Source organism: Anastrepha obliqua, chromosome 4 (genome assembly GCF_027943255.1).
Source record: "Anastrepha obliqua isolate idAnaObli1 chromosome 4, idAnaObli1_1.0, whole genome shotgun sequence".
In the NCBI taxonomy this organism is placed as follows: Eukaryota; Metazoa; Arthropoda; class Insecta; order Diptera; family Tephritidae; genus Anastrepha; species Anastrepha obliqua.
In genome coordinates, this window is record NC_072895.1 from 69,001,849 (window position 1) to 69,028,571 (window position 26,723).

At 34.1% G+C, this 26,723-nt stretch overlaps 2 protein-coding genes across 2 annotated transcripts in view; one reads left to right on the top strand and one right to left on the bottom strand.

The window, feature by feature from the left end:
* The window catches only part of LOC129245798 (uncharacterized), a 177,623-nt gene extending 171,462 nt beyond the window's left edge, over positions 1-6,161 (top strand). The window contains exon 11 of the mRNA XM_054884191.1: positions 5,654-6,161. Coding sequence (XP_054740166.1) covers positions 5,654-5,763 — 110 coding nt within the window. The 3' untranslated portion in view covers positions 5,764-6,161. The remainder of the gene's footprint in view (positions 1-5,653) is intronic.
* A 9,764-nt stretch (positions 6,162-15,925) lies between these two features.
* On the bottom strand, positions 15,926-24,684 carry LOC129245782 (proteasome inhibitor PI31 subunit-like). The gene is made up of 5 exons (XM_054884169.1): positions 24,584-24,684; positions 19,548-19,710; positions 19,146-19,454; positions 18,986-19,080; positions 15,926-16,378 (listed from the first exon to the last, which is right to left on the bottom strand). The coding sequence occupies exons 2-5, from the start codon at positions 19,698-19,700 to the stop codon at positions 16,129-16,131; spliced, it is 807 nt and encodes a 268-aa protein (XP_054740144.1). The 5' UTR covers positions 19,701-19,710; positions 24,584-24,684; the 3' UTR covers positions 15,926-16,128.
* Between the last annotated feature and the right edge of the window lie 2,039 nt (positions 24,685-26,723).

Below are 26,723 nucleotides of genomic sequence, written 5' to 3' on the forward strand. Positions count from 1 at the left end.
GTCCGCCGCTGCACCGTTGCGCGGGCCGGTGGACATGGCTCATGGCGTGGACGGACACGAACACATACTTAACAACAACAACAACAAGCACAGCAACAAACCCCATAACAGTAACATACAATTTAATATAGAGCAGCAACGACAACAGCAACGTCAGCATCAGCATCACCAATTACAGACTTTGCAGCAAGTGCACCAGCACCACCATCACCACAACAATCATGAACAGCAGCACGATCACAACCATAGCCACAACTCCAGCCGCCAGAATCATCGGCATCACAGTCGCAATTGCTCGCGACGTCAACTGCCAACAGATATGCCCGCCCATTACGCGCCGCCCACCTCTTCCAAATATAACCTCACCGACTCAGACTACCCCGACCCTGACTTATATTATACAGACGCTCAGTCACCGGTTACGTCTAACAATGGGCGCCTTAGCCGTTCACGCTTCCGTCGTATCAGCCGCGAATTGCAGGAAACGCTTTCACCTCACCGCTTGCGAACGAGTCGCCCGCGACGCGACACAAGCAGTGTTGTAGGCAGTAACTGTAATTGCGTCAGCTGCTATACACTAGCGCCACTATTCGGCGTTGTGCAACCAGCGCGACCGCCACGTAGTCTCAGCCAACAGCAATTGCGTTTACATCAACAATTAAGCGGCAGTTTGGCGAATATACCGCCCCCGCCACCACCGCCCCCCTTACCCTCGGCTTTAATGCATTCCACATATAACGCCAGCACCGTAGGCGAGAATGAAAGAAACAGCGACAGACGCGGTAGAAGCAATAGAAGTGTGAGGGGTGCTGGCCTTAAACGAGCCAACGCATTGGGCGGGCAGGGCGAATCGAATCTGATAAAATGGTGTAGCGAAAGTGACGTATCGCTGCTAAATCAGCGACGCAACCGCTATGTAGCGCCAAGCGAGACTTACACTTACGACGAAGGTTTAGGTGAGACTGATGGCGATGCGGACGAACTCTGTCGCATTAGTGGCACGCTTAGCAATGAGTGTCTTTATACACTTGAAAGCGAAAGCACGCCGCATTACGCCAATGACTTTGACTTCAATGATTGCAATGACAATGTGCCGCAATGTAGCGCACGCATAGCACCACCCACAAGGGTAGACGAAAATAATAATCACTCAAGCAATAAAACTAAAAGATATAACGAACATGCAATGCAAACGCGACCACACGGCGGCTGCTTGTACACCGACAACACGGACTGGAACGCGCCACATTTGGACCGTCACACAAACAGAATGCGAGAACTGAGTTCGCCATCACCACCACAACCGCCATCCGAAAAGAATAACGCAGAAGATTCTAAGTCCGAAGTTCGATTAAATGCGGCAAATAGAGAGGGATTCGTGCACTCACCTGCACTACTGCGTCAAAAATCAATTTCAATCGAAAGTTTCTTCGAGCAACCAAATGAAGAGGGTTCGCTCTATATGTACGGCGGTCGAAAACGGGTTATCAGGTCACCATCTACTACAAATCTTTACGATCGCTTGCGCGGAGAGAATCCGCCACTGAACACAGTGGATATGAGATGGCCGCTCACAGCAAGTGATAACAGAAAATTCAACAACAACGACGGTAACGAAAAAGCGCGATTGAGAAATATGCAGGAAAGTGAACTCCTCCACTTTCAGCGATACAAACTGGGCATGCAAATGTCCAAACAGAAGAACATAAATATTGCAGCTCCAAGAAAAATAACAAGTGAATCGTCATTGCCAGCTGCATTGATGGAAGAGCCAGAGCTACCGCCGCCTTGTTGGCGGCGCAGAAAAGGCAGTAATTGCAGTAATGAACTATATGTTAGTGATGACACAACAGTTGCAACAAAAGCTGCAGAGGTAACCTCAACAACAGCAACAACAACGGAGACTAATGACACACCGCTAGCCACTTCAACACCCATTAAGCAGCTGAGTGGCAGCGTTGTAGCTGCAGCGACGGCGGCATTTGAAATGAAACTGCACAATCAGAAACGCCAAAAGCAGCAGGAGAAGTCAATACAACAAGCTGAACTAAAGCAAATGCAAAAACAAAAGCAACAACAAAAACAGCAAAAGCATCAACAACATTTAAATAACTGCGAGAAGGTGGTGAAAATGTCAAAGGATGTGGTGAAATCTCAACGCGTTACAAAGGAAAAGAATAACGGCAAGATTAGTGTAGGAAACATAGATAAAGATATAGAAAGAAACAATAATAACAACAGCAACAGCAATAATAACAAAAATTTCTTTTTGTATAATAGTAAACGCAAAAACAACACCGACACCAACAATAACAACATCAAAAACAATAGCAATGTTGGTAATAAGACAAATGCTACACCAACAACAACAATAACAAGTGCCAACTCTAGTACGCACCTTCAAATGCCTGCCATTGCAAAGTATGAACCCATAGAAGAACAACAAGTACGACACCAACAACAAGGTCGACCCAGCCGCGCTGCTAGTCGTTTGGATGTTAGTGACATGGAGTCCATTTATGGCTACTTAAAACCACGCAAGCCGCGCAGTCTAAGCCTCAAAAAAATCCAAATACTTGATTATTGATGATGGATTATTAAATAAGAAGCAAGAGAGCAGACTTAGTTCTAAAAAAATGCCACAACAACTAAGAATTTTGAACAATTTGGTGCTGTAACAGTAATGCCTAGTTAAAAATCAACTACAACCACAGCAAAAATTACAGCTAACTTGTACTACTTGAAAATATTGACAACCGCACTGCACTGCACTGCGACCTGACAGCCTACAGCCAACCAACCAACCAACCGAGAATCGCATACAAAACTGAAAATAAGAAAACACAGATTTCCAAATAGGTTTGACTTCATTCGCCAACGAATTTTTACCAATATTTTTATTTTAGGGTTATGGTATTGTTTTATGGGTTTTGGTAGATTTTGAACATTTAATAGAAAGATAAAAACACTCAGTTGACAACAATTCAAATCCAGTCTCTAGGAGTACACAATCAAACAAGTTTATTTGAACGCGAATGAGATTTTCGATTTTGATAAAATCTCTGTGCAAAACCTTTTAGAAATCACACATATGAATATAAATATGTTACATCAAAAAAATGTGTGAGGCCCTTCTCCCTCTTTAAACTCTAAGGAATTTTTGATTATTTGGAAGATTTCGCTTACTACAAATCACCGATCATACTTAGATATGAATGTAGGTGTACTATATGTACAATCTTTCTATAAAGTTAAGAATTACAAAGTTAAGTATTCGCACCATAATATGATACTTAATGTACAATATGTATTCTGCCTCACCGATTTTTTACACATTCTGGTTGTAAATTAGATCTACGATGCATCTTTTTGGATTCCACTGATGTTGATGGCATAAGAAAATGCATCGCTAATAATTATTATTTTTAACTTTAACTTAAATTTCTATCCGAAAATATTTTTACTTTCTAAAAGATAAACACATTTTCGCTCTCAAAATTCTGCCGAGGCGGAATAACGCTAGCCTTTCTCTCCCGTAAAAATATAGCAGGTATATTTTTCTTCACAACAATGTATTATCACATTAAATGTGGCATTATCAAGGTTGCCGTCGTGTTAATTAAATATACAAAAGCGGTGCCAATAAACAGAGTTTCACATTTATACTAAAATAAAAAGCTTTCCGATAATTAAAAGTCGCTGATAGTCACGAATGTGTGAGCGATAGTTTCAGACTAATTAATATTAATTTTAATAATCTTAAACCTGGTGACCGTCCACTCACTTACCACTCTAGCTTAGCCCAGCCCTCCTTTTCACAGAAGCGAGGAACTAACGTTCGGTAAGCAAGTGCATGTCGATCTTCAATCTCAGGCCATAAATTCATTTAGGAGGTCTGCCATTGTCTTCCGAGAGCGACCTATTAGAAAAAACTTGTTCTATCATTTAATGTTTCAGGCCCGAAGATTCGAGTCTAGGCACTTTCGAATGACAGTCACGCACCAACGCATTCGGCCACAGCGACCGCCCTTGATTGATACTTGTTGAAATTAAGACCCTTTCAGCAATTAAAATATGAAGTTATTCGTCTCGTACGTGTTCAGTAATAGAAAATTAGTGATGCTGAATATACCTTTTTATTCGAAATTGAAATCATTGATTAACTTGCCCGGGCACTTCCTATTAACTTCATTGCTAATACAGTACGTTTTTTACACTGTATCAGGTTTTTTCTGAGCAATCTTCGAAAAGTTTTCTATTTCTCTTAAGGAAAAATTAGTTCATCGCCTTTTGTTAGTTATTTTGCTTTTTTAATTTTTATGTTTCAATGAGTGAATAAGTGTCAACTAATGCAGGCCACAAATGGAAAACAAATCGAAACAATCAGTTGAAACTCATTTTGCCACACACGTGTGGATTTCTTGACGATTTTAGTTCCACGCTGTGCGCTGCTGAGTGAAGAACGAACTCGGAAAATAATGAATATCATGTATGGTATTTATTTGTGCTTGAAAAGAAGAGGGGAGAATTTTTTGCCACAAATTTAATTTTATATTTCTGTCTTTATATTCAACGATTTTTCCACAATGACCGGCCGGATTTTGGGCAAATCTTTGAGCTCTCCAATAAATTATTTACATATTTATTAGAAATATATGAATAATTATATGTACATAATTAATATATTCATATAATTATATTTTCATATAATCATAATTATATTACATTACGAAAGTCACTAGTAGATAAGACTATGGGCCTACCTCAATAAATGATTTGCTTCATGTTGTCATTTGTCCGCTTATGTGCACACTTCAAAATTTCAAAACAAATGAGAAAAATTGTGAACTTCGCGTCACACACACGCATCAATTTTCGATCGGTTTGCCAACTGCACCATTGTTTGGATTTGTTTTCTGTTTGTGGCCTGCATAATGCAGTTTAATATATTATATAAGTAGAAGCCGTTCATCGGTTAGGTACCGTTAGATTAAAGTTAACTTCAGGTTAACTCGATAAGGTAAACGGTTTTTGTTGAATACCATTAAAGTTATGAGTAGGTGCTACAAACGCTGAAAGATGTCCAGAGAAAGCTTGCGTGTATATAATAGTCATATATGCATAAGAATATACATACGTACATATTTATCTGGACTTTTGATTGAACTATCTTATACCATATAGGAAGTTTCAGAAAACTTCTCCTTTAGTTTAATAAAAATACCAAATTTATATTTCAAGTCAATCAATTGCTCCTCGCAATTGTTTTACGAAAAGTCAGCTAATAAATATTTATGTACGTGTTCAATTGTAAATATATTTAAGGTAGAAAAACAAGCATAATATTGATACATACATCTTTTTGAGCCTGTGTAAAATTATTTGCTTTTTAGGTAATCTATTATAATTATAAACAATTTATAAATACACGTAAACGGTTGTTTTGCGGACCTGGACCGGGACCTGGACATTTGTAGTTAGACATTCCTTGAAACAAAAACGCGTAATAAAACTGCTATGCCACACTTACCCATTCCCAATTACCGTTATGTTATGTTATACACATACATATGTACATACATACATGCAATGTTATGCCTATGAAAGTTTGTGTTGGTATATAAAAATTTACTCAATTCTCCCTCTTTTTCAGATGCCGATTTGATTGAATCACCATATAATCACATCTACGGTCGTTTACCGCTGCCGACGCGCGGTTATGTGCCCACACCCCGCACCATGTACATCGGTGAATGGGATTGATAGGGAAGGGATATACTGAGCAAAAATAATTTAAAGAGAAAACTGCACATTGCTACATATACAACTATATGACTATGCTGTATACTTCATTTTATATAAGTACGCTCTATCTATCTATGTATTAGAATATGCTTTATGCAATATTATTAACTATTTATAAGTGCACATTATTACATAAGCAATTGAGTATGTAAGTAAAGTACTTGCGCAATTTAAAGAAAATTTACTATATAAGCACATACTTACATACGTTCAGTATAAAGGAGATGCTTGGAAAATATGGGTCCAGCGATACGCGATGTAGTATATAAATATGTACTTAAGTTCGTTGCAAACAATATATTATTTTTATGTGGTTGAAATGAAGAAGTGCTTAAGTTGATTTAAGAAAATTTTTGTTAAATATTTAGCGTTTTATTTCAATTGGAAGGGTTAAATATAGCAAAAATAAGGTAAAATGAAATAAGATGAAAATAAGTACAGCGAAATAAAGAAGCATAGAAAAAACAAAATAAAATGAAATTAAAAAAAAAATATTTATAAAACGAAAAACAAGAAATAAAATGAAATAAAAAAGTTGAAAAATAAATAAAACAAAGAGAAGTTAAAAGAAATAGAATGAAGAAGCACGAAATATAATAAAATAAAATTAAATTAAAAATAAAAATAAAAGCAAGTACTCGTATAACTTGAAATAACAAGAAATGAAGTAAATCAAGAGAAAAAAGAAATAAAACAAAGATAAGTTAAAAGAAATAGAATGAAGAAGCACGAAATATAATGAAATAAAATTAAATTAAAAATAAATATAAAATCAAATATAACATGAAATAACAAGAAATTAAGTAAAAAAAGATAAAAAAGAAATAAAACACAATAAAATAACATAACATAATAAAAACATAATAAAAACAAAAAATAAAATGAAAAAAATTATATGATATAAAATAGGATAACATAAAGTAAATATAATAGAATAAAGACAATGAATTGAAATGATATAGCATGCAATAAAGTGACATAAAAGTAAAAAAATAAAATGACGTAATATGCAATATAATTAAATAAATCCAAATAAAATTAGATTATATAGAAAAATTAAGTAAATTAAGTTAAACATTGAAAATAAGGTGTTAAAAATCAAAATAAAATAGAAATAAAATAAAAAAGCAAATAATTAATAAGATGAAGTTACTCGAAATAAAACTAAATGAAATAAAATATTATTACATACAATAGAACAAAATAAGGTAAATCAAGTTGAAAATAAACTAATGTGATATAACACAAAATAAAATAGAATTAATTAAAATAAACAAATAAAAATAAAATGAAATAACATTATTTAAAATAAAATTAAAATAGGTCCTTAGCAGCCAGTGCCTGTCCTTTTTTCTCATTTTTAAATGGAATAATTATTTATAATTTTTACTCTTTTCAATAAATAAATAAAATAAAATAAAAAAATAAAGTAACGTAAAATAACACCAAATATTATAAAATAAAACCAAGTAAAATTAATTTGAATTAAATTAAATTAAATAAAATCAAATTAAATTATAGTAAAAAAACCAAAACTAAATTGAATAAAATAAAATTAAATTAAATAATAAACTAAAACGAAACGCATTAAAATAAACAAAATCAAATTAAGTAATTATATATTTTGATCGATATAACTAGACTCAAGCATCTTTTCATTTCCAACAGACATTTATTTGATTTCAGCACTTAACAAACGTACTGCGTCAAGAACTTTTTTAATATTATTTTTTTCTCTATCTTACACAAAATTTGCATACTCTCGTAAAAAATCTTCTCCATTATAACAAAATAATAATTTATGTATTCAAATAAATTTGAATAGTTACTTTTAGAGCGCAGTTTTTCATTTAAAGTCGCGCTGCTTACCACAAATCTATTATATATGGCTTATAATTATTCCTCTTTCCAATTATTTTATAACTAAAAACTTGATTTTCTGCACTACTAATAATACCTTTTTACTAGAAATGTGCAATTCAAATTTTTCTATTATATTTGAATGAAAAATTATATTTTTTATGTTTGTAATATTTAAGCTGAAAGTAAACAATGCTTTTTACCTTCCATGTAAAGCATAGAAGTCTGTTCACGTTTCACCTTAAATGAGCTGTCAAAATCCCTATAAAATGATTGGCCGTGAAATATCTAAGTGCGACAAAGTTGTAGTCTATTCAGGCTGTGACAAAGCTCGCAACATGTTGCTAGCAACATTTTTTCACCGCTACTTAAGTTGTATTTACTTTTATAATTTTGTGAAAAGCGCCTGTTCGTCGGATTAAAAATTGTGGTCAAATTGTAAGAATTTGCCGAAAAAGTAAAGCTGTTTGAAATATGGAAATTTTCTTTATTTAGTGGAATATGGAAATACCCGAAACTTAAATAAGACGAAAGAGTTGGTTGAAGCTATAAAACAAGCAAAAATTTCCCTTGTATATAGGCGCTTCTTCCAATAATGACATTTTTTTATATTTTACATGTTATCGTTTTGATTTTTTTATTCTGACTTGTTTATTTTTTATAAAAAGCTCTGCAGCTCTGTTCACTTGAAAGAAAATGATGTTGCCGCGAAATTTCATGCCGGAGAACACAGAACAACAAAACAGATACTTCTTCGAAAACTGCCTCAACAAAATTATTTCCGAAAATACTTGCAGATTTTTTTCACTAACAAACTAGCCAACTTCTTCTTATAAAAAAGCCACTTGTACAATTGTGCAGATGGAAATGAAAAAAATAGCATCATTTTGTCATTTTGCGTCAATTAGCAAAATTAATAATCCAATTTTGTTTTTAAATAATAAGTTTTTGATGAAATAAAAAAAACGATTTGCTTGTCCATTGCTTGTAGGTATACTGCATCTGTTTAGTTCACAAGTACCAAATATGATCTAAGTATGACGTCATTTTCAAAAATTATAAATCTTTCGATGGGACGATTAGTTTTGTATTTCACGCACAGAGTGGGCGCTACCAATTTCAACTCTTCTTGTCGTGTCCCTTTAATTGGGTTGGTGTGCAAGCAGAACACTTTAAGGCTTCCAAACAGAGCCTTAGATGTACCCTCAAAGCAATCAAAAGAGCCATAAAGCTACTCATAAACTACAATACCTCACTGGCAATCTTAAAAAATTTTAAAATTTTTTTTAAAGAGGAACAGATTTATTTGTTATTTCGGTTTTTTAATTGAATCAGGATTAAGTTTTTATTTAAAATGTTACATGGAGAAAAAAAAATTACTTCTTAATTTATTTCAATTTCAACTGTTAAAAGTAATACACTCTCCCTTCCTGAAAGTTTCTTGAGAAAGTAAAAGCAAAACTTAAATCACATTTCAAATTTTGTAACTTTTTATTCCAAACACTTTGCAAATCATTAAATCGCATAAATGTCGTATTATAAAAATATAGCAACAAGTTTTATACGTTTTTTAAGTTCTATAATTTTTTCTGCTTTTTCCTCTCTATACTGCTTTGCCCTGGTAAACTCTTGCGAAATTAACACTCTTACTGCTAATAAAATTTTCTTACATAGATAATCCTCCAAATTTATATTGATATACTCGTACTTTGCGTAATTAATTTGTCTTTTAAGTTAAATTAATTTTAAATAAATTATAGAAATATATCAAATAGTTTTCTCGATGCAAGCATACACATGCATATGTACTTTTTATAACAAAAAACTTTAATTAAGTTAATCGCCATTGTCAATATACAATAGCTTGTAAGTTATACTTCAAATTTTATACACACATACATATGTACATACGTATATGTGTGCATTCTTAAGTATGTTTAATTATTTTTAAATTAACTTAAGTCTTTATTCATAGGCCCAAAATAGCTTCTTTGGCAGCCATGAGCCAACATTTTATGAAAAGTTAAAAATAAATAATAAAATAAATATATATACATATAGAAATATGAATAGAGAAGAGAAAATATATAGCTATTTCTTTATTTTATTTTTTTCCTATTTTCATTATTGGTTAATTAAATATGTACGAAGAATAGCTGCACTATTTTGTTAGCAAATGCATATTATTTATAAATACTTGCAACAATAAAAAATCTGCACAAAATTGTAAGCATTTTGCTGAATAACGGGATTTAATTTACCGCAAAAACTTACAACTACAACAAAATACTGCAATATACCTGCATACATAATTACATATATGATTGTTTTTCATAAAAAACATTTTTTTCTATGCAAAAGCACGAGAAATCGCTATGCTCAATTACGTATGTATGTAACTTCAAACTGCCTGCTTAATGCTTATTAAGATTATTTTAATCTGTGAACTATAGTAAATGTGGTTATCATTGATTACATAAAGTAAAGTATAAGTGAGTTTCATAACATGTCAGTGGTTATGGGAAAAATATTTTTTTTTTTCAAAAATAATTGTAAATATATGTAATAAAATAAAAGAATATATAATATTATAAACTTGGTCCAATTTTTAATTTTTATTTTACTACAATACATACACACTTATTATAATAAAACCTTGGAATGCTCAAAATATTATTTACAAATTCTCTTTTACGCATATAATTATCTAATTTACACAAAAGTATAGTGGATATAAAAAATAAATATTATATGCGTATATAAATATTGTGTATTCGTATTTAACGATGATTGTATGTACATAGGTACACATTTAAATTGTATAGAATTTGAGTATTTATATATATCTCAATTAAAATTATGTAAACATTAAAAAAAACAGCAGAATAAAATATATTTAGTATAAAGAAATATGGATTTTTGTTTTGTTAAGGGGTTAGGTGGGTTACAGAGGTTCAAAAAAGGGTATTTTTACTATTTTTTTTTAATATATACAATCATATATTTTATTTAAACAATTCAGCATATCAAAGATACATATTTAAACAGTATTTTGTGAAATTTTTATTTAAAAATTCCGAAAACTCAGCCGTTGGTACCTCGTCTCACAAAAAAATGCTCTTGCCGTGGACAGCATAATTCATTATTGGTTCATCTAAAATCAAAAAACCAAAAATATTTCGTTAGTACATGGATAAATCTCGTTACTGGACGAAGAAAAAAAAATTTAATTTGAATTTTTGACAGACTTTGAACAAAAAAACACATTTTTTGGTCAAATTTTCGTCATGTGTCGGCTCGAAAAAATTAGTTGTAATAAAAAAAAAAATCCTTCGTTCAATAACTTGATAATGTTATTCCAAAGATGTGTGCAAAATTTGAACAAAATCGCTTCATAACTTTTCGAGAAATCGTGTCCACCGACTTAAAAAATCGAGTTTTGAGATAAACGCGTATACCTGCGAAACGCTGCACTGACATGGCCTGATGGGCGGAACTTCTGAAGGGTCTATCTCGTAGAATTTTACTCGGATCAATTTGAAATTTTAGGAGAATATTTTAAACATATTATACTATTTAATAAGATAAAAAAATCGATTTTTTGAAATTTTCAAACCCACCTAACCCCTTAAGCTTAGTGAAACCGGGTGGTCGCTCATAGATGGAAGTTTCTTTTTATGCGAAGGGCTGCACAATACGCTTCCACAACTTATGATCTCATAATTTATGACCTCATGATTTGATGAATGAATTTTTCTAGGTCTAGAAAGAGATGGGAGTCGCTAGGGGCCAAATCTGCTGAATAATTCCAACAATTCGAACTTTAATTCATCGATTTTAACCATTGTCAAAATGCTCTTGTGACACGGTGCATTATCCTGTGGAAAAATAATTTTTTTCTTTCGCAAATTGAGTCTTTTTCACGATTTTTTTCCTTCAGAAAAAAATTAAACTTTACCCTTTCGAAAGCGCTCAAAATGTTGCTGAGAAAGTGATATTCGAATGTGCTTTTGTTACACTGTTAGCGAAGGCGACGTCCATTGTGCACACAGCTTTCTGAAACCCAATACTTCAGTCAAAATATTACTTTTACCGTCCAATGGGATGCCTAAGGCTTCTACTAAATCTCTTTCAGTCACTTGATGATTTTCCAATACGATTTCCCTGTATTGTTTTCTACAATTTCTGGTGTTGTTGCTGTTTGTTGGACGTCCTTGACGTGGATCGTCTTGAAGACTTGTACGACATGTTTAAAAATTCAGCAACTCATCTTTCTATTGTACTAATTGATGGCGAAAAGTCCTTATGGGGGATTCCCATTTCAAATGCCAAAAAATACGGTTGTTTTATGAATTTTTATTGGGAAAACTATCAGTTAAATCTTTTGGAAAATTTACAGCCATATTTATTATGCATTATATAATATAAAATCAACTTCAATTTTTGGTCGATTTTCTGGAAAATTGTGGCTTTGACAATGCTCGAGGTGAAATTTCTATGAAAATTCCTGGTCGCTGGCCGCCACGATAACTCAGCTCCAGGTTGTCTGAAAGGAAAAATTCAAATGGCATTTTACTCCTTATGAATATAGTTTCAGTATGAGCTATTGAAAACAATTTTTTTCGAAAATTAATATAATTGCGATGGTTGAAAGACAAAGTTTGCTTTTTCGCACATTTTTTTGTCGGATTTTTAGTTATAAAAAAAAGTCATGTATGTATCATATTTTCCGTAGTTTATGATAGAGACAGATATTATTTCGAGATTCGTGCCAAATTTGTCAACAATCGACCGAATATTTCTCGAGATATTATGGCGGCCGTATAGAAAAATGCTGTTTTGAGAAAAACGCATTCAAATATTTATGTGAAACAAGGTATATATTTAAGACTCACAGCATTTTCGGGTTAATCAGCTATTCCAGGACCATGTAGTACTTCCTCTTCCTCTTCCTCTTCAAAAAATTGATTTTGTACCATTTGCTGACCCCGACGTAAAATTCGAGCTTCTTTCGTTGCATTAAGACTCGGCAATTGCTCGCGCGCTTTCTCAGTATTATGGAGCGCGCCGAGTTCATTGATCACGCATAACTTCGTCAATTTAACGAATTTCGCCATGAAATTGTGCACAGAGTTCTTTGAAAGTATAATAAACAAGAATCGGTAAAAAAAAATCGATTTTTTTAAGCCGGGGAATGGGAATCCCCCCTTATACCTTTTAACATTCGCTCATAAATTTCTTTTGCTTTTAAGCCTTCCAAAAATAAAAATTCAATCACTGCCCGATACTTGATTTTTGTAGAAAATGATGTGACACGTCGATGCTAAATGATTTTTAAACAAAGAATGAATTAACAGATTGAAAGGAAACGGCGCCTACGTTCATAACATGACAAAACAAATTAGACTAGTGACAACACCCTCTTTTATCGAACCGCAAACCAATTGAACAACCTAGGGTTTTAACGGGTATACATATAGGGAATTAGATTTTTAGTAATATCCACATAAACAGATTTTGACTCATTTAATTTTATTTCCCAGTTCCCAGCCCAACTAAGAATATCGTCAATAAAATCTTATAATTTTGCAGTGGACTCGAATTTGTTCGATCCCACGGCTCGTACATGTGTCGTCAGCAAACGTAGCTAACTCAACACATGGGCTGGACGTGGGGCAATTCAAAGTTCAATTCATGTAGATTTGCCATTGTTGGGTTGTTTTGATGTAACAAAAAGAGTGAGCAAACGCGGTACTCACTTTGAACAGAGCTTTCTCATAGTTAAATGCTCATGCAATATAAAGCCAACACCTTATTTTGATATCTTTACGATGTCAGCTAACTCACGCAACTTGACTTTTTGGTTATTCCAAACAATTTTATGGAATGAAAACTTCCAATACGAGTAGATACGTATACAAAAGACAAAACAAAAACCAGCTTTTTAAATTATTTTCATTATAAAATATTTTATTTTACTGAGTTTTCATTATTAATTTCTATAGAACTTCTTTTCATATATATACATACATATATGTGTGCGAATTTAGTACTTTTTTAATCGCAGTGAAATACAAATTAGTTTCCCAAAGAGGCAATCTGTCTTTTAAATATGGTCGGTTTAGTGTGAGAAGTTGCCAACGTGCAATACATAAAACAATTGCATAATGAAAGTTGTGCATTTACGCTACTCGGCACGTAATTAATTTAAAAAAATAGCTGTTGAACTGACGTAATTATTCTTATAGGTTACACGTAATTATATATTTCTATTGTTATACGGTGTATAAGCTTAAATCCGCTGTTTTTTAGTAAAAAAAAAAAACCATTTTCAATTTATTCAAAGTATTTGCCCTCGCTAGCTATACATTTTTCCCATCTCTCGGGCAATTTGTGTATACCACGCCAAAAGAATTCTTCATCTTTCGAGGCGAACCACTCGTCAAGCCATTTCCGGACGTCTTCGTACGAATCGAAGTGCTGTTCGGCGAGCGCGTGACCCATCGATGAAAACAGATGATAGTCCGAAGGAGCCAGGTCTGGTGAATAAGCGGGATGAGGTAGCACCTCCCAATTGATTGTCTCCAAGTAGTTTTGGACCATTCTTGACGTGTGCGATGGGGCGTTGTCGTGGAGGAAAATCAGCTTCTCATGTCTTTGTTCATAACGAGGCCTTTTTTCACGCAAAGCACGGCGCAATTTGATGAGTTGTTGGTGGTAGCGATGAGAATTAACAGTTTCACCAGGTTTCAACAGCTCATAGTAAACGACACCCTGCTGATCCCACCAAACGCACAGCATCGTCTTGCGTCCAAAGCGATTAGGTCTTGATGAAGAAGTTGATGGTTGGCCGGGATCGACCCATGATTTTTTTCGTTTAGGATTCTCAAAGTATATCCACTTTTCATCGCTAGTCACCACAAGATGCAGGAACGACTTTCTTTTATGCCTAGCCAGCAAGATTTCGCATGTGTTTTGGCGTCGCTCCATCTGTCTATCGTTCAATTCATGGGGTACCCATTTTCCGACTTTTTGGACCTTTCCCATGGCACGTAAATGCATGGAAATGGCTGGTTGAGTGACACCTAACTGCTCGGCAAGCATTTTTTGCGATTGGGTATCGTCCTCATCCAAAAGAGCCTGCAATTCATGGTCCTCAACTTTTCTGGGCCGATTTTCACGCTTCTTGTCACTCAAGTCAAAATGGCCGTCTTTGAACCGACGAAACCAGTCTCTGCAAGTTGTTTCCGATAATGCACTGTTACCATAGGCCTCCACAAGCATTCGATGCTATTCGGCAGCCGATTTCTTCAAATTAAAGCAAAAAAGTAGAGCTTCCCGCATATGCTCTTTTTTTGGCACAAAATTAGACATGATTACGCAAGGAAAAAGTGTGTTGCTGTATGAAATCACTGATGATGTGCAGTGATTGATGTAAACAGGTGTCGAACCCATGCAAAAAAAATATGGCATTTCTATGGTAACTTGATATGCTCACTAACGCCATCTACGAGCAATCAGCGGATTTAAGCTTATACACCTATTTTTGTTTACCAGCAACTTTTTCCTTTCACTTCTCTTTTCTTTTATCTTCTTTGTTTTCATTAACCTAACTTTTCCTGTGTGCTTTCAAATCACCAATAAGCTAGAGCGATTTAGCGTAAAAAGTAGAAAATTAAAAGGATTGCTGTGGAATGATTCAATACTCGTACCCTTTTCTATTATTACAATTTTTTTATTCCAGCATTTAAAACAAAACTAAAGAACTATTATAAGAAACATCTCTTTGCAGGCACTATCGCTCCTAGTCGAAGCATAGGGCGGAAATAAAGGCTCTCCAACAATTTCTGCCAGCCGCTATACGCGTAATTTCGCTCCAGGCGGCGGTGGAAGAGCTGCCATTTAGTTTTGTGCGCATCCAAGTTTGCCGTGGCGGTCCTCCTCGCCGGCTTCCTTGTGAGTTCCATTGAAAAGCAATTTTGACAACATATTTGTAGGTCCAATCCATTTTCCTATTTTAATTTCAAGATTGCTTAGACAACTACCAATGCGCCATTATTTAGTAAGATGAAATCTGCGACCAGTAGTTTTCTAATTTTATCTCATAATTTCTCTATTTTTTCGAAAGTTTTGTTAAGTGGGTTCGTTGAAGTATTATTTGGAAGTTAAATATATGATTTGGATGATTTTGGTGACTATTTAGGTAATTGCAAAAGTACTTACTATTTTTCGATGTCATTGTATCAGTGAAAAAGTAATATATGCCGAACGGCCACTTGGCCTTCTTATAAGTATTTATTATTAAAGCTCATTATTTTTATACAAAAGTTCATGATCACACTTGCTAATTTTTTTCTATATTTTCTTAAATTTAAACTAAATTTTCTTTTCTAAAACGTTCACAATTTATGTACATAAATATATTTGCTCCCCAACTAATTTATTCGTATTAACCTAATTTTATTAAATAAAATCATCGAAGCCCCAACCTGGGGGTTGCAGATGATTAAAATTGGGACTTGTCCCACGACCATTAGACATAGGAGTGGTGGGATAAATGCGTGGCATCATCCCTCGTGGATTTCGGAAAGTATTTGGAAATAAATTACCAGCAAAATCACCACTTCCGAATGGATGTAAATCACTGCGTCCAGTAAAGGGCAGGCCAAAGCTTGGGCTCGATGCCAGATGATCGCTTCTATAGGGATAATTTCTGAAAGCAAGTAAAAAGTAATTGAAAAATCTATTATACTTTTTTTATTATTTATAGATGTAAATCATGGCATAACATCTACCATGTAACGAAATAAGGTGATGTCAGTGGAGCGGTGTTTATTGTAGTTTTGAAAGGTTCGGCATAAGTAATTCGAAATGATGCCAACTTGACTTATTCTCTTAGGTTTCTAACTTCTTTTTTCCTATTAAAAACTCTGATTTAGTAGCATATATCGCCCTACCCTAATTATCTTCACCAAATAAATACTTCGTGTACATATGTACTTGTATTTCTATCACAATTTTAATACTTTTTAATCCTTTCGAATAAGATGTAAGAATATTTTTAGTACCAACTTCACTTGTACCAAATCCTATTTCGAATTTTACTTCCAAAGTACGATACTAAGTAAAATATCAAAATATTCTAAAGTAATGTAGTAGGTTACACGCTCTTTTAGGATAATACCATTAAAGCATGGCGAGAATAGACCTTCTGAAAAAGTGAGGATAGGCCACTAGCTACTATGTATGTATTTATCATAACACCTTGCCATGTACTATCTATCAGTTGGATACTCTACGAAAAATCTTACAGATCAAATTTTTTATGGTTTAAGAGCCGATTTTATCACAAAAAGGCCCACTCAGATACATACAGTGATGGGCAAAAGTCTGCATACACCCCCTATTTTCGTTGGTTTAAAAAGTTTTTTTATCACAAGAAACTAAAAAAATCCCCTCTTTAAGGGGACATTTACCTGTGAAATTTCGAAAAAAAAAATTTTTTTTCATAAAATGTTAATATAACCGTTCAAGAATATGTCAAAAAATTTTCAGAACGTAAATTTAAGTAATTCTTATATTATAAAGGGTGATTTTTTAGCTATTATCTTTTTAAACTGTTGGTTTAAACAGCTGACGCACGTTTCGAGTTTGTTTCACTGCAAGTCATTGAATTTTATTATAAAAATGCGTGTTCTGTTAAGAAAGTTTAAGATCCACTTTTTTATCGAAAAATTGTGTCAGCGACGAAGCTCATTTTTGGATCAATGGGTACGTAAATAAGCAGAATTGTCGATTTTGGAGTGAAAATCAGCCAGAAGAATTGCAAGAGCTACCAATGTATACAGAAAAGGTCACAGTTTGGTGCGGTTTATGGGCTGGAGGTATCATTGGACCGTACTTCTTCAAAGATGCTGCGAATGGTAACGTAACTGTGAATGGTGAGCGCTACAGTAAAATGATATACAACTTTTTTTTGCCCAAGATGCAAGAGCTTGACTTGCATGGCATGTGGTTTCAGCAAGATGGTGCCACATGCCACACAGCCTCGTAACAATGGACTTGTTGAGAGGCGAGTTCGGTGAACATTTTATTTCACGTTCGGGATCTGTCAATTGACCACCCAGATCGTGCGATATAACGCCTTTAGATTGTTTTGTGTGGGGTTATGTTAAAGCTCATGTCTATTCAGAAAAGCCTGCTTCAATTAACGCATTGGAAGACAACATTAAAGCATTTACATATATGTGAGATACCGGCCGAAACATTTGAAAGAGTATGCCAAAATTGGACTAAGCGGATGGACCATTTGAAGCGCAGTCGCGGTCAACATTTGCATGAAGTAATCTTCAAACATTAAATTATATGGAATGTACTATAGATTTAAATAAAAATTTCATGCATTTTTCTGAGTTTTACGTGTGTTTTTTGAAATACTTTCCTATAGCTCTTAAAAAATCACGCTTTAGATCGTCAACCGTGACTTACATTCGCCATTCCCAGCTTACATCCGCCATTTTAAATGATTAAAAAAAAAATGTTATATTATTTTAATGTATAAATAAACTGTATACCAATTTTGAAAAAAAAATATTGACTTCTTCATTTTAAATAATTTTAATAAAAATCAGGGAAAATATGGCCGCTTACAGGTATCTGTCCCTTAACATAAGTTATGAAGGAAAAACGCAAAACTAGCGTTGACAGAAATCTGTATGTACTGTTTGTACATTACCTTATAGTGTTCTGGATAACCCAGGTGCCATATTTTGTGAAAAGGTTCAATTACTCTAACAAAATTATATTCTGTCAAAAGGACGTTAAAAACATGCGATGAAGCTGTGAGAGAAATTCTCTGCAGAAAATTTTCGGATATTTGTGCATTGGTAGCGCGTTATAATTTATTGTATTTTTAGCTTTATAAAGGTAATCGTTTTCATACTGAATAAAAGTACAGATACATTTTCCTCTAATGAGCGATTGTTAGTAAATATGGCCATGAATTTATTTTACACAGCATAAAAGAAGAGCTGGGGATCATTCTAGATATGTTTGTCTAAAATCATTTTTTTTTTTTTTTTTTTGTTTGGGTTATGACTTTTCCCAGCAAACGAACGTAGTGAATAAAAATGGTCTAGATCTGAATACTTTTAATAGGCACATTTATCGTATCATACATATATCCCGAAAACTGTTCGTGAGCGTACGTTCAAATGAAAAACTAACTCAAAAGCTATTATAGGCAGTTTTTCATAACCAACACCGTAATATACCAAATATTCGTAGTGGGTAACCGCGCAGTGGGTAATTAAATGCTTACCTCTGATATATAGTTGAATATGATGATAGAGGATTCATATCAGTGCTCCCGCCTAATTCTCTGCTACTTTGTGAGTCTCTACTCATTTCCAACACCTTTAAATACAAATGTAATAAAAAAATATGATTTTTCGAACTCAAAATATCACTAAAATACTTACCGGTTTAATTAATTGCTTTTGCAATCTTTCAGCCAGCTTTTCTGCTTTGGGTATTAACGTTTTTATTTGGTTATTACTCTTTCCTACTCTATCGATGTGTTCTTCAACGTTAAATACGAACGAAGAACTTCGTTTATCTGCCAGATCGGCCAGTCTTATGATTAAACCATTTTCGAATTCCTTAGCACTCAATGTATAAATTGTGCTTTCGTGGGAATAGCGTAGTACATAAGTTTTACTATTTTTATTCCAACCATCTGGCAAAAATGCACAATTGTCTTCACTTTGCTCTGATGGGACGAGGTGAGTCTGCAGGCAGAAAAAATGGAGTTTTATTCAATTTCCGTTACTGACTAAAATGATTAAAAATACTATATTATGCATATGTATGTGTGTATATACCTCTTCACCAACGCCAATGCAGTTCATTCTACACTGAATACAAAGTGTAAAATGCGTGAAAAGTATTGCAACATCCGATTTGTTTCTAATAGTTGGTTTATAAATTTTGTAGAGCATTTCCAAGCCCGCGAGATCATCTGGACTAGCAATCATTTTAGTGCTTCTGAAAGAGAATTATAATTAAAATAGAATACTTCAGTTAAGCTATAAATTTGTCTTGTCCTCGTAGATTTTAAATATTTAAAACTATAATAACTACGAACATTTTTACTTTAACATTAATGAATATTTTAAGAACGTCCTCTTATTACAAAAGCTATTTCATTTTGTGCGTGATGGAGGCAATCTTAATGTGGGATAGAGAGAAAACCTGCACTAGTAAATATATAAAATTCTCATGGCTTCAAAACAGATATGTTGTTACACTACCTAGATCGAATCCATTAAATATTGTTGCAGCTGCCTTACTAAGCTCTGCTCTGACTAGTGTTCTACTTAGTATTGCAATCAAGGTCTTCTAACAGTATGCCCATGAAACGTCGAAATATAGAGCGCGCCTGTCCTCAATGAGTAGGCTTAAGTGGGATCTGACTAGGTGGCAGTATAGACTTCGCCCAGTTTGGATATATGTTTGGTACTTTTTCCCCCGGGCCCGGAGTTTTCAGAGGGGCCCGGACTCGAGGCTCACTATAACATAATACGCATGTTGATAAATAAAAAAATTTGAAGGGGCCCGCATCTCAAGTTTCCCCCGGGGCCCGAATACTCCCTCCACGGCCCTGAGCGGAACCATAGCAATAAGCTGTTCTGCTCAAGCATATGGGCATCACTGTAAACGATTATAGCTCAAAGTAGAGGTGCCACACCATAACGCCATAACCTTAACCGTAGTCTCAGCCATTACGATATTTATGTGATCAATTATTAGTGACATAGCACTAAGAAGCTGATATTTAGATATATTATCATTTATTTAAGCATTTCGAAGTGCAGAAACTAAAGAGAAGATAACAACATAGACAATGACGAGGAAATTAGCATTTATTAATTAATATAACGACATTATACTCGTTTACCACAATGCAACAAATCACATTACAAATGGATATGGTTACGGCAAAAAACCGAAATTTAATTAGTCCCCACGGTTATGGTTATGACTATGGAATTATGACATACCACCTCTAATCGATTACAGTGTTGCCCATATGTTGATTCGATCAGCAAAATGTATGGCGTTATGGTTATGGTAATTGGTTTTTCCCCGTAACCGTAATTTTACATTTGTTTTGATACTTGTGATAAATATTTTAATATTTAAAATGAACGACAAAAAATTAATTGACTCAGTAGAAAATTATCCGTGTTTTTATGACAATATGCAAATGTAGTCATTAATTCTGTTCTTCAATATCAGCTGTTTATGGCTACGGCTTGATTAATCGACAAATGCTATTACGTTGCCGTTATGACACCACTAATTGCAGCTTAACACTTGTGAGCTAGACAGCTGCTGTACACAAACAGACAAGAAACTTTAAATATTTTTTTATTATTTAGAGTAGTAAAAAAGTTATTCAAAAACATAACTTGTACATTTAGAGATATTTATTATATGTATGTATGTATGTAAGGCGGCCGCCGTAGCCGAATGGGTTGGTGCGTGACTACCATTCGCAACTCACAGAGAGAACGTCGGTTCGAATGTCGGTGAAACACCAAAATTAAGAAAAACATTTTTCTAATAGCGGTCGCCCCTCGGCAGGCAATGGCAAACCTCCGAGTGTATTTCTGCCACGAAAAAGCTCCTCACAAAAATATCTGCCGTTCGAAGTCGGCTTAAGGGGGTCTTCTGGTCTCCAGCGAAAAAAAAATCGATTTTTTTTTTTGCATAATTTTGTTGTATGTGTATGCGAGAATACGCCACAGAAAGGATTTTTTGAAAATCGCATTTTTTTACATTTTTCTGGGCACCGAAGTGTACCCTCCTCCGGCCGTTTTTATCATAAACTTTATCTTTAAAAGCGTTTCCCCGAAAATCGTGTTTTTTAAGCATTTTGGTCACACTTTTCATAGTAGTTATACTCCGATTTCAATGGTTTTGGTCTTAAAAGGTTCGGAAAACTTACCGCTAAGTTTCCCCGTGTACGATTTTTGAAATTTTTTTTCATTCCATTTTTATAACCTTTTAAAGTTCAAAAAATGAGCAAAAAAAATTTTTTTTTGCAAATTGTTGCATAACTTTTGAAAAAAATTTAAAAAAAAAAATCTGTCACGGGAAAACTTAACCAGGGCAACTCTGAAGACAACGCATATCTAATTTTTGCTTTCTGATTACCCAGGTGGAAAAACCGTGACCAAAATGGAGACCTGTTTCGTTTGGAGGTGGACGTCTTCAGCGCCATTTCAAGGTCGCGGGTGTTAATTTTTTTCAAAGTCAAAACCATTTTTTAAAAGCCAAGACATGTACCTTTAAAATAAAAAAAAAAATTTTTTTTAATATTCACAGGATTTGTCACAATCAATCCCCAAAAAAACCCTTCATTTCAGGGCCTCGAGACCAGAAGACCCCCTTAAAACTGTAGGTCCCTCCATTTGTGGAACAACATCAAGACGCACACCACAAATAGGAGGAGGAATTCGGCCAAACACACAAAAAGGGTGTACGCGCCAATTATATACATTTATATATATATGTTTGCATTAAAGAAACTTTCAACCAAAAATAAAACAATGCTCACTTTATTACTTCAAACTTCGCTTTCAAAGAAATTTTGTAAGGTATCAAATAAAATTAAGAGGTAATACGATTTAAGATTTTTTGATATTTAAACAAGAAACGCATTGAATACAATAAAATAAGCTTTTTAAGCAAACATAATATTTAAAATATGCTTGTGTAATATTATGTTTATTTATTTACACGTTACTCTAAAAATATTCGATGCGAATAAGTCGCACGCTTAAACTAGTAAAGTAAATTTTGTTTTGCATGCATCTTTAATTGATCATTTTACAACTGGTGCACTTCTAGTCGCTTTCAAACTAGTGTACGCTGAGTAAACTAGCTTTTTACTGTAGGGACATCACACATGTGCATAACTCTTATATCATTTGTTTACTTCGTAAAAACTCGCACACACATATGAGTATGTTTGCATTTATTTTACAATGAAATAATTACCTTCACTGGTGAAATAAATAAATGCATTAGTTAGCCGGTTGTAACTAAACAAAATGCTGATTCATTTCAATACTCTGTATGCGTGGGAATTTACAAGTTTGCATTGTATATTCCACTATGAAGCTTTGGCAAATTGAGAATTTTTTTGAGAAAGACTTTGCAATGAGAGAACAATCGGGTGATGATCACTCCCTATGCGGCATATGGATAAGCTTAGTTTGAAACTCTTTTTGAGCTTTTAGAGGAACAGAAAAAATTGAGAAAGAATTGAAAAAAATTGAGAAAAAATTGAGAAGAAACTGAGAAAAAATGTAGAAAAAAAATAATTTCCATTATCCATTTTTTGATGGATAGCACCTAAATTAACGCTTGTCGAAAGAGAAAAACCTAAAATATTTTACACTAAACTTGGATATCTGTGAACATAAACACAACACCGCATTCGTTAAGTGTTTTTCTTCATAAATTTACTTTGAGTCAAAGATATCGGTTTTTTGCCGCATTCTGATCATTTACGACAGGCGTTGATTTTCTGCTGCCATTCGAAGGAAATGTGCCGCGAAACATGAATAATCACGTTTTTTTAATTGCATTTATATAAGTATACATACATATATATGTATATGCATTCCATAAAAAATCGGTACGGTTTTCCATCGGAATTAAACACTTTTAAACTTAAACTTTTCTAATTATGTGAGCTGAATGTAAAATGTAATAAATTTTATAATACAGGTTGGAAAACCGTAACATTTTTAGTGGGACACCCTAATGTACATCTTGTATGCAAATGTATTCCTAAGCCTGTATATACATATCTACATATAGGTATTTGAAACAAAAAGGTATTTCCCATGCCATTCAAAATATTATTTCCAACAATTTATGATCTCACACACGCGAGCAATTACGGTGAACTCACAATATTGAGTCTTAAAATAAATAAAGAATTTTATATTGAGCAGAAAGCTTCATGATGAATCAAAAACTAAGATTTTGTCAGATCAAATACTTGACTAAAAGATTCAAAATTCGTTCCAGTTTTTCGGACAATCTGCTAATAACTGAACTTTCTTAATGTTCAATTAGGCCGTGGTACTTAAATGCGTATAGATTAACCCTAGCTTGTAAGATGTAAAGCGGAGGTTTTTCATAGTAGTTTTTTCCTTCGAAAAAAGAAAAAAAACGTTTAAAAAACCGAAACCTGTGATAAATATATAAATATAGTGATGTAGAATTAAGATTTATATCATATTCTGTAAATTGTGTGATAACACAAATATTGTAACGTTTTTTTACTTAATAAACTCTTATCTTATATTGAGCAGAAGCACTTGCATTTAACTGTGCATGCATACATAAATGAGAAAACTTTGATAAGCAATACCTCGAACACTACATCTACTGTCTACTAAGTTAATTTAAAAAAAGGCATTATTTCGTCATACAAGACTCATCCAGAATATATCAGGTAAATAAATTAGACCCTATGAGCGAAATAAGTGAAAGAAAATAAATGTAAAAACCTAACCTTATTTCCTAAATAATTTGTACCTATTCATTTTATTTCCATTGTACTCGTAATGTTAGAACAAAAAGAGTAAAACTTCATATTTGATTGCGTGCGAATACTAATTGTTTAATATTAGTAAAAAAAAGTTTTTCAATTAGGTTCAAGTCTGGCTATTTTGATTGTCAATGATTGTGTTAACCCTGTTATGTAAGTTAGACCTGAGTTAATGAAAAACTTTTATTTATTAAGTTAACCATTATCATGAAGAAATGATATCAGTCAAATATATTTAAATCCCATATAAGAAAATTCATTCCAACAAATATCACATTTTCGTACCTCTTTAGCGCACTTTGTTCAAAAGCAATATATATATGTATGTATGTATTAATTCCAAGAATATGTTTAATAAAGGCCCTGCTAGTTAATGGTTGTCTGACGCAAACTGACTGCGCCTCGTTGAGCTGGAGGTTTAAATATATAGTCGCAATATAAAAGCTTTCGTTCTCTTTTCGTGTGAGTGCAACGTCAACAGAAACCCCCAACCAGAAATCTCATTTGTGGTAGCAGGTCTACTGTAAAGCCTCCAAACATTGATCCGTAAAATTATTCGCAATTGTTGAGATCTCATTCATTTGGAACACATGCCAGGCCATGAACGGATTTTCCGGAAACCAAACGTTAAGTAGGTGTCGTAGCCATGAAGAAATCGAAAGTTCTGCAACACTATCTCTGCTACTGCACTACTCTGACGAGAGCAATAATGCCCTCCTTTCATCAAAGTTTCTTTGGTTGTCTAACGGACGAGAGTCCATGAATTTTTAAATTCTTTATTAAACTTGCTAGCACCTGGTTTTATTTTTAGCTAACCTCAACTAAAGTATCCCAATCGTCACAGAATGCCTCCATATAGATTAAAAATAAAGGTGGCTAGAGTTTTTCTTAACTGTATTCACAAAAATTTTTCTTAGCACAGAGACCAAACCGATGCAGTCGATTGTGAACGGTTAGGTAAGTAGTGAGGAACCTAATATCGGCTCTATTTAACGACCTAAAGTGCTTACTAATGGACAGATGGTCAAATAACTCCGCATATGCGAATTTCAAGCAACGTACCCTCTCCACGTGGTTGGACTAGAGTTAGAGAGGTGTAAGGTGAGTCGGTTTTAGTTGACATGTGAAAAAAGAAATCTGAGATGGTTCAAAAATTGCACATTAACTGCAGTAAAAATCCAACAGATATTGTTTGTAGAACATTACATTATACTCTTGGGCTCACTGTGGTGATGGTGTCGGGCAAAATAAAAATGCACTAAGTGCGGTGTTCTGACAGGTATGTTGCTTCATCTAGTACATCTTATATATCCCCTGCGACCAAATTAGTGCTAAAGGGTTTCCCGCTTCTTTATTGCCAGAAGCCTTACATTCTCCTTTACGAAATAACAGTTATCTTATTAACTTCAAGCCCCACAAGTATATATTATATATAGAGTATATATGTATATATATATATAATATATAGGGCGGGTCGATATAAAAATCGCTCATTGCTCTGTGAAAATCGTATTCTAGGGATCAAAATAAGAAACTTTGCCGAAGGAACCATACCTCTACACGAATTCTGATGTCCCCCAATTTGGGTCGAACGAAAAATCCCACTTTGACCCATTTAGAGTGCTCTAATCGAGTCCAAATGTACGACCGACCCTCACTAACTTTGGACGGCCGATCCACCCATGCCAGTGGCACACCCCCTGGAAATCCCCTGGGGGGTTCCCCGTACAATCATTTCAAAATATCACCATTTTTGGCCTTTACATAAGAAAAGAAACTAAAAAGTTCGGCCCAAATTGGGGGACATCAAAATTCGTTTTAGAGGTATGGTTCCTTCGGCAAAGTTTCTTATTTTGATCCCTAGAATACGATTTTCACAGAGTAATGGGCGATTTTTTTTTGCCTCCCCACAAAAGACACTAAAAGTTCGACCCAAATTGGGGGACATCAGAATTCGTTTTAGAGGTATGGTTCCTTCGGCAAAGTTTCTTATTTTGATCCCTAGAATATGATTTTCACAGAGCAATGCCTCCCCACAAATCGACCCGGCCTAAATATTATATATATATATATATATATATAATTGGCGCGTGCACCCATTTTTGGGGGTTTGGCCGAGCTCCTCCTCCTATTTGTGGTGTGCGTCTTGATGTTGTTCCACAAATAGAGCGACCTACAGTTTCAAGCCGACTCCGAACGGCAGATATTTTTATGAGGAGCTTTTTCATGGCAAAAATACACTCGGAGGTTTGCCATTGCCTGCCGAGGGGCGACCGCTATTAGAAAAATGTGTTTCTTAATTTGGTGTTTCACCGAAACTCGAACCTACGTTCTCTCTGTGAATTCCGAATGGTAGTCACACACCAACCCATTCGGCTAGAAGAGTGGCTGTTGTTATTGTTGTAACAGCATGAAAATTCCCCAA

Bases quoted from the DNA above. Each gene is read 5' to 3' on its own strand.
- LOC129245782 (XM_054884169.1), bottom strand. From the start codon at position 19,700: ATGATTGCTAGTCCAGATGATCTCGCGGGCTTGGAAATGCTCTACAAA. The intron at 19,455-19,547 runs GTATATACACAC...TTCTGCCTGCAG, and splicing joins GCATTGGCGTTGGTGAAGAG to ACTCACCTCGTCCCATCAGA. The intron at 16,379-18,985 runs GTAAGCATTTAA...ACTTGCTTTCAG, and splicing joins TATTCAACTATATATCAGAG to AAATTATCCCTATAGAAGCG.